At 42.2% G+C, this 9452-nt stretch overlaps 1 protein-coding gene across 2 annotated transcripts in view; it reads left to right on the top strand.

Moving 5' to 3' along the window:
- Nucleotides 1–530: 530 nt before the first annotated feature.
- LOC129824466 (excitatory amino acid transporter 5-like) overlaps nucleotides 531–9452 on the top strand; it is a 64174-nt gene continuing 55252 nt past the window's right edge. For both annotated transcript variants that reach the window (XM_055884158.1, XM_055884157.1), the window contains exons 1-2: nucleotides 531–815; nucleotides 7889–7968. In XM_055884158.1, the coding sequence (XP_055740133.1) occupies nucleotides 675–815; nucleotides 7889–7968 (221 nt within the window). In that variant the 5' untranslated portion in view covers nucleotides 531–674. The remainder of the gene's footprint in view (nucleotides 816–7888; nucleotides 7969–9452) is intronic.

Below are 9452 nucleotides of genomic sequence, written 5' to 3'. Positions count from 1 at the left end.
TTTTTTGCAGTTGCCTGGCTGGAACAATCCTCGGTCTAATTGTTGGTAGGTCTTTAATCCTGCCAGATCCCAGTAATGCAGCACAGTGCAGTGTAGCATGGCCCGGTCCGCTCCTAATAGGATCTAGTGTATTAACCCTCAGGACAATACTGCCAGCTGTCGCAGACTAGAGCCCCCTACTGGCCGTAGAGAGAGAGAGAGAGGGAGAGAGGGAGAGAGGGAGAGGGAGAGGGAGAGGGAGAGGGAGAGAGAGAGAGAGAGAGAGAGAGAGAGAGAGAGAACGTGTGTGTGCCTGGAAAGTGTTCTTAGTCCTGTGTGGAATGACAGAGAGAGCAGCTCGTGGAGTCACAGAAAACCCCCTAGAGTGCTTTATCCAGAGAGAGGACAACTGCTTTTCTCCCTACTACTTTCTCCTGCAAACCTATATCTATTCCACTCACTCCTCTTTTCATCTCGATCTTCCTCTTCTTAGTTATTTTTCTCTCTTTAATCACTTTTCAGTCCCTCCCTTCTCTCCCCGTCTCTTTGTCTTCGTCTTTCACCCAACCCTCTCCTGCTGTCCAGTCTGTCGCCTCTCTACTCGCTCCACATGGTTGACTGAGTGACCGACCAGGGACTCTGGTGGAGTGAGTGTCCGTGTCCGGGACTGTGGAGGACTTTCCGGGAGAGTCAGGATGGCGGTGAACTTTGCGGAGGTGCGGGGCCGGGTGAAGAATGTGTGTGCGCAGAACGGGCTCCTCATCCTGTCTGTGTTGGCTGTGGTCATTGGCTGCATGATGGGCTTCCATCTGCGGGGCAAGCAGCTCTCCGACCAGGTCAGTGTCAAAACTAACACCCGCGGGGTGTCCTGTTCCCTCAACCAACCAACACCCTCCCTTCAATAGTACCCTTCCTTCAATAGTACCCTTCCTTCAATAGTACCCTTCCTTCAATAGTACCCTTCCTTCAATAGTCATTCCCACCATCCCGTTAGGACCTGTTCCTTTACACCTCCGCTACAGTTACCACTCCTCTGTTGACCTGAAACACCCTGGGTCTGAAACACCCTGCTCCCTTACCCCCCAACCCCCCCACCCCACGACAGGTAGCCTAGTGGTTAGAGCATTGGGCCAGTAACCGAAAGGTTGCTAGACCAATTCCCCGAGCTGACTAGGTAGAAATCTGTCGTTCTCCTCCTGAACAAAGGCTGTTCACCCACTGTTCCTAGGCTGTCATTGTAAATAAGAATTTGTTCTTAACTTACTTGCCTAGTTAAATAAAATTTAAAAGAATCCCTGCTCCTTACAAATGTGGTGCCCCTGAAGTCCTTGACCCACTACTCTGCTGCACTCTGTTCTCACTGTCCACTGGTCCCCCTGTCTTCCTATCCTTGAAAAACACCTTACATAAGAACTGTGTCCTCCCAAAAATATCCCCAAACATTCCCCTCTTTCTTAACACCAACCTCTCCTCAAAACACAGCAGTTGTCCTACCATGTAAACCCCCCCCCCCCCCCCCCGTCTTGTACTAACAAGTGACACAACCAACCTCAATAACACTGTGATTGAATTGTGAATTACCACACACACTTATGTTGTAGGTGTGTGAGCGCTGAGGTGGGTGCAGAGAGCTGAGGGGGTTGAGAAAGAGGGAGATCGCTCTATAAGCTGTTGCTGAATACAGACTATCCAACAAAGCCTCTCTGCTCTTTAATGTCGCAGTGCCATTGGCTGCTGTTGCTTAGTGGCTAGACTTGAGGCTAGATCATGGTTTTGTCTCTAGGATGACACTGATCAGACTGACTTATGGAAAGAGACACATTTTCTGTTTACAAAATAGCTGGCATACTCAGTTAAAAAATGATGTTAAAGTTCAAACTTTTCCAAACACAACTCATCCAGTGATTCATGCTGTCGGGTGCTCTCCGATGCTCTCCGATCCTGTCCCTATTGATTCGTTTAGCTTCACTTGTCCTGTACGTATTTGTTTTCAAAGTAAACATCGTCTCATCAGCCGCGCTCCCTATTTGCGAGAGGAAGTTTGTCCGTGGCTGTTGCTGTGGCTGTGGAGGCTTAGCTGTGAATCACATAGATGGGCTATAAGAGCAGCAGACTGCTGATGTTCCCTGTTTGTTTGTTTTCCCCCCAATATTTGTTGAAAAGGTATATTCACTTTATTTGGACAGAGATAGATTTGAATAAGACAGGGGGATACAGAGAGTGGGGAGCTGCAGAGATACCCGCTAGACCAGCTTCAAGAATGGCATTCGCTGGTTTATCAGATAAAGAACAGAATACGTTGAAATTTGACTTTTTGAGGGCATTCTGTTCAAATTAAATATACAAAGGTAATTACGAAACACAATCGGCTGTGCTAATTTTACACATGGGGGGAGTGACAATCCACCAGCCCTGTGGGTTATGAAAATGAACATTGACTGTTTGTTCTTAGCGACTGTCTTATTACATTGTGTACCGGTGTACTGGTATCATGTCATTTCAATGATTGACGTAATAAAACAGGACTGTATGAATAATTGGTTATGTGACATTATACATGATTTAGAATGTACACTGAGTGCACAAAATATGACAGAGTGACCAGGTGAATCCAGGTGAAAGCTATGATCCCTTATTGATGTCACTTGTTAAATCCACTTCAATCAGTGTAGATTAAGGAGAGGAGACAGGTTCAAGAATGATTTTTAAGCCTTGAGGCAATTGAGACATGGATTGTGTATGTGACAAAAGATTTAAGTGCCTTTGTACGTGGTATGCCAGGCGCACCGGTTTGTTTCAAGATCTGCAACGCTGCTGGATTTTTAACAGCTTCCTGTGTGTATCAAGAATGGTCCACCACCCGAAGGACATCCAGCCAACTTGACACAACTGTGAGAAGCATTGGAGTCCGCATGGGTCAGCATCCCTGTTGAACGCTTTAAACACCTTGTAGACTCCATGCACCGGCGAATTGAGGCTGTTCTGAGGGCAAAAGTTGGGGTGCAACTCAATATTAGGAAGGTGTTCCTAATGTTTGATATACTCAGTGTATAATTCAAGAAGAAAAAACAAATGTGTACATCTATGGAGATGACAAACTTTGCAGAAAATAATATCCCAAATTGGAAAAGGAGGGTTTCCTGGGGACAAAATAACATGAAGTTACAAAACATTATGGATATCTCTTCCAGCAGTTACCGTCTGTAGGTAGCCCACGAGACCGAGTGGATTTTGTCAAAGTAGTATATTTGATAAGAGTCTGAAGCTCTGTTAATAATACCACAACATTGCAACCATTTAAAGGTCCATTAGACTGGTGGATAAGAGAACAAGGAGAAGGAAATGGCTTAGGCTTACAGTAGTAGTGATGGTGATAAGAGCTACTCATTACTGACATTAAACATCCTAGTTGGTTTTCTTTGAACATTCCATATGTTCTAAACATTAGTCCCAAAAAGACCCCCCCCCCCCCAAAAAAAAAGTAATCTCCGGAGCTGTCATATAAGTGGGAGAGGAGACTTAGGAGAATATGATGGGAAAATAAACAAAGTGGAATTCAAGAGGCATCTAATGGTGGCTTTGGGAAGTAGTTCCTCAATAGCTACTCTTCTGTCTCAATTTTTTACCAAAAACGTGCCTGGTCAAAGGTGCTGTATTTCTGCTCGTGGTGGAGCTCTATCTACATTACCACACGTTTCTTCGAGAAGGCCTTCCAAAATATCCAGCACTTCCTTCGTTCATATGACTGACCAAGTGGGATGTTGTTGGTTGTTTTTACTGAGCTTTGTGCTCCATTCCTACCTTCTGGCTAGTTGCTACTCACGGTGTTCTCTTGTAAACTCACAGAGTTTACATATGCAGCAAAAGTCTGATCTTTTGCCAAATTATTGGTAAAAGATCTGATCTGATTGGTCAAAAAGATAATTTAATGCCAAAGATCGGAATTAGGCTGCCCGTATAAACGCAGCCTAGGAGAACACAGTGGGAAGCAACTTCCCACTTGGTCAGTCATATAAACGAAAGAAATGCTGGATATTTTGAAGACACTTGTAGTACTGCAGATAGAGCTCCACCAGCTCGAGCAGAAATACAGCACCCTTGAACAGGCACGTTTTGGCCAAAATTCTTAGGCAGAAGAGTAGCTATTCAGGAACTACTTTTAACAGGAAAAACCAAAACCCTCTCAAGGCCTCTTCAAACACAGACACAAGGCTGCGTTTAGACAGGCAGCCCAATTCTGATCTTTCTTTCACCAATTGGTCTTTTGACTAATCACACCAGATATTTTTCAGAGCTTATCTGATTGGTCAAAAATCAATTAGTGATTTTTTGTTGTTGTTGAATTGGGCTACTTTTCTAAACGCAGCTATAGAGTCACAGTGAATCCAGTAGCTATTTTACATGGATTAGACTAATGTTCTACTATGGAAGGGAGAGCAAAGGAAATGTTTGAGGGGTAACCACAATTATACTACTATTTGTTATGAGAGTTGGTTTTCTATCCCCTCTCTCTGCTGTGAGGTAGAGTGGGTAGGAGAAAGTAGGGTACTGGAGGTGAAGGAGGTCCTGGGGGTGTAGCCGTGTCGTCATAGGGAATGGGAGCGGGGGAGTAAGTGGATTGGTTGCACACAACATACCACCACCCCTACTCTCGCCCTCCACTGTCTTGAAGGTTATTTCTCAAACCGACAATGGTTTGTTCTGCACTAGCGCAAAAAAACAAACCATACAAAGTATACACATTGTTGAGGTAGACGGAGGAACAATTGAATGTTTGTTTGTGTTGTATGTCTCCTGTTTCTCACACTGAGAGATGGGAATGGTTTATATACATTTTTTCCCCGCCACCTAAAACTAGCCTATAGCAAAAGGATCGTCTAATATAATTAACCAGATTAATAATTTGCTTCATTTGAGAGACTGTGATGTCACTGCTTTTAAGCCTTGTTCACTCTGGCAGTTTGAAGTCACTAAAATCACATTTTTATGCATATTTGAGTCGGTTCTTTTTCCTGTAGTCTGAACAGCCCAAAAGCACATTGAATCGGATATTTCAAGCCATCTTCGTATGTTGTTTGAAAGCAGATACTAATCTGATTCCTGGCCATACAACTTCACATTTATGTCATTTAGCAGACACTCTTATCCAGAGCGATTTACTGGAGCAGTTAGGATTAACCTTTCTTGGGTAGGGGGCAGTATTTTGATGTCCGGATAAAAAGCGTGCCCACAGTAAACTGCCTGTTACTCAGGCCCAGAAGCTAGGATATGCATATAATTGGTAGATTTGGATAGAAAACACTCTAAAGTTTCTAAAACTGTTAAAATTATGTATGTGAGTATAACAGAACTGATACCCCTATTTTCAATGGCTATCACTTTTATTATAAGGCCAAGTCCTCCCAGATTGCAGTTCCTAGGGCTTCCACTAGATGTCAACAGTCTTTAGAAAGAGTTTCAGGCTGGTTTTTGAAAAAATTTGCCAGAAGGTTTAGTTTTTCTAGGTGGCTCCCATTTTGGCTGTAGTGTTTCCAAGCACGTGGAAGAGAGCGCGGTCTTTGGTATTTTTCTCCGGTAAAGACAATAACGATTCTCTGTCTTACATTTGATCGTTTATTTACATATTAGGGTACCTAAGGTTGGATTATAAACGTTGTTTGACTTGTTTGGAAAAGTTTGTTAGTAACGTTTGGGATTCATTTTGTATGCATTTTGATGGAGGGAAACTGGGTTGATTATTGACTGAAGCGCGCCAGCTAAACTGTGTTTTTATGGATATAAAGAAGGACATTTTTGAACAAAAGGACCATTTGTAATGTAACTGGGACCTTTTGGAGTGCCAACAGAAGAAGATCATCAAAGGTAAGGCACTTTTTATATCGCTATTTCTGACTTTCGTGTCGCACCTGCCTGGTTGAAATATGTTTTTCATGTGTTTGTATGCGGGGCGCTGTCCTCAGATAATCGCATGGTTTGCTTTCGCGGTAAAGCCTTTTTGAAATCTGACATGGCGGCTGGATTAACAAGAAGTTAAGCTTTATTTTGATGTATTACACTTGTGATTTTATAAAAGTTAAATATTTATAATACTGTCGTTTGAATTTCGTGCTCTGCAATTTCACCGGATAAGAAGTTTTAAGTGACTTTCTCAAGGGCACATTGACAGATTTTCACTTAGTCGGCTTGGGGATTCAAACTAGCAACCTTTCAGTTACTGGCCCTACACGCTTAACGACTAGGCTACCTGACACCCTCGTGTCTGAATGGTCAAATCGGATTTATTTGCCCTCAAGTGGTAGACTGTTATTTGGCATATCTTGTTGCTTGCTAGCTACTCTGTTGACAGTTTGACAAGAACATGTGGTAGATAACTAGCTTGCTAATTCTTTACAAACAAATTTGTGAATGTGCTTGAATGCTAAACAGATAGCTAGTTGACTGCTGTGGCTAGCCAAAAAAGGACTTGTTTGAACACACCCGTCATTACTATGACAACTAGCGTAGCCGTGTCAGCAAATGACTGCTGTCTGAACACACATAAATCTGGATTGGTCACGTGTAACTTGTTGTTTGGACAGTCAGTTTCCAAAACGCATTTGAAAAACCAAACTGATTTGAGCATTAACGCCTGCAGTGTAAACAAGGCTTCAGAGCAACTGGCTCAAACTAATCTTCCCAAATCGAGATCTCCACACAATTATTGTAAAACAATCTGAACCCTAACCCCGGTCCATTTTCCCTCCCATTTTGCTGTCCTGCTATCATGCAACAGATGTATTGCATGATATTAAATACAAGATGACCCTTCAGGTGTTGTATAGCGATACTTTATTGGTTATGATATGATCAACCTCCCAAAATGTCACTGGGTGTTTCATTTATTGGGATTAGGTGGTTATAATTGGGGCAGTGTGTGCATGTGCCACTTGTGTTCGGCAGATGCCAGGGCCTGATACCAGCTGTGTGTGTGTCTCTCTCACCCGTGACACACACACACTCACTACTAATCAGCCCGCCATTTGACTGCAGTGATCCTGATCTAATCTCCCTCTCCTCCTGTCTTTCCGCCCCCTCTTCCTTCCCAATATTAAACAACAGCTAAAGCTCTTTAGCTGTTATCATCTCTCAGACGTATTGTGTTTGAATTCATCCCTCTCTCTCCCTCCCCCCCCTCTCTCTCTCTCTCAAAAGCTTCTCTCTATCTCTCCACACCTCTCTGTTCCTAATATTATTTTTTTTCCCACTACTCTCCATCCCCCCCAACCATCCCTCTCTCTATCCTCCTCACATCCACATCCTAAGGAATTGTAAACACCTCCCGTCTTGGTAAATACAGTAGAACAGATGATAGAACATCCCCCTCTCAGGTATTTACTAACAGATGCCTATTTAATTGTTTATCTGGATTGAATATTCCCATTCGCATCACAGTGTAACTTGCCACTGAAGTGTTAAAGGGGATTATTTTATGTTGCTGAGTAATTTAGAACCACAATGTGCTCATTTGAAACACCACTCTAAAATGCTTCAATACGCACTCCAGCAATAAAAACATACATACTTTTCCTGTTGAAAAACAATATCTGACATATAAATACAGTAATGTACACACACTTAAGGGTAAAAACATGTTTTGAGCAACATAGTGTGTTTTCTTTTACACATATGCAAACTTCACGGAGTAGGCTGTTCAAGGAGTTGGTCTGATGGTGGTCTCATTAAGTGTGTTTTTACCTTTCGTGTACATTACTGCCTTTATTCTTTAGGATTTGGTTAAGTTGGCTTTTTACAGTGTGTTAAATCCAAAATGCCTAACTACAGTAAGCCTACCCAATATTTACAGTAGGTCTATCTACCTATCTACCCTAACTAACATCCTGCTCTGTTTGTCCTCTCTGTGTTTATGTAGGAGGTGAAGTACTTCCAGTTTCCTGGAGAGCTCCTGATGAGGATGTTGAAGATGCTCATTCTGCCCCTCGTCGTCTCCAGGTAGTTCACACAACATAGGGCATGCTGGGTAGTTCACACAACCCCCACCCTCCTCCCAACACACACACATACACAGTACTTGGAAAATATTTGTGCTTGTATTGATATTCGCTGACAAAAAAAACAACTACATCTACTTCCATGCCCTGTCCTTCTGACTTGGAAACTAGCTGCAGTATGTCCTAGAATTTGCTGTTGTTTATTTACAAGAATACATTTTCAGGTCATGCAGATCTGCTGTTGTTTGCAGAACTGTGAGTGTATTTGGCGTTAACTACACATGACTGCTGAGAAATGTAAAAGAAAACGACACAAACACACTCAATTCCCTCGTTTCAAAAATAACTAAAGACCTACCCATTCAAGCTAGCTTTTAAGATTTGATTTCTTAATCTGTGTAAAGTATATTTTGCATTAGCGGGTAATGTTTTGATCTATTGTGATCATTTAAAAAAAAACGTTTTGATGTATTGTTGTTGTTTTTTATTTTCTAATGCGCATTGAGCATGGGAAATGTGCTCTACAATGAAATATTCTTCTTCTTCCATGGTCTTCACACAACCAATACTTGCCACAGCTTGAAGATCCTATAGATCAAATGAGTTACTGTAGTGGTGAAGCACTACAGCACATGTTAGTCATAGCCAGATGTTGTCATTAGAGCCTGGTGCCACATCTCGTTGTGCTGTAACTCAATGGTTTTCAAATTTCAACCCTCTCCTCTGGGATCCTCCGAGCCTATTGCAACGCACATTGGCCAGTGTACCTACACAAGGTAATCTCTGGTTAAACACGTACCAAAGTCACCAGCACAGTTCATCTCAATTGCAACCATCACTGGCCACCGATTTACCGCACTTTAAAGCGGATGTCGAAGTAATCTTTTAGTCCTGATTGCTGCCAACATATTTCAAGAATATTTCACCCTGGTGGGTGTTATAATCTCAACAAATGTATCCTACTTTCTTAGTAGACTAAGGGTGATTTATTTTTTGACACTATTTCTTACAACTGAAATAAAGTATTTCTTTGTTTACCACGGCAAATCTACTGTGGCAATTTACCCGACATCTTGTCTGAAAGGAAAACTACTGCTGGTGTACCCTATTCATATTATTTTGGTTTAATTCTTAAAACTTCACCTCCGGATGAAAAGTGTGCCCAAAGTAAACTGCCTGTTACTCAGGCCCAGAAGCTAGGATATGCATTTAATTGGTAGATTTGGATAGAAAACAGACATTAAAATAATGTTTGTGAGTATAACAGAACTGATATGGCAGGCGAAAACCTGAGAAAAATCCATCCAGGAAGTGGGATTTTTTTTATGTTTGTGGTTTTCCATTGACTGCCTATACAGATTCCATTGATTTAGGACTAAAATTGCACTTCCTATGGCTTGCACTAGATGTCAACAGTCTTTAGAAATTGTTTCAGGCTTGCATTCTGAAAAATGAGGGAGTAAGACCACTCTGAATGAGTGGACA

The sequence above is a fragment of the Salvelinus fontinalis genome, chromosome 26 (genome assembly GCF_029448725.1).
Source record: "Salvelinus fontinalis isolate EN_2023a chromosome 26, ASM2944872v1, whole genome shotgun sequence".
In the NCBI taxonomy this organism is placed as follows: Eukaryota; Metazoa; Chordata; class Actinopteri; order Salmoniformes; family Salmonidae; genus Salvelinus; species Salvelinus fontinalis.
Note: the sequence above shows the minus strand (reverse complement) of the source record. Positions and strands in the feature narration are given on the sequence as shown.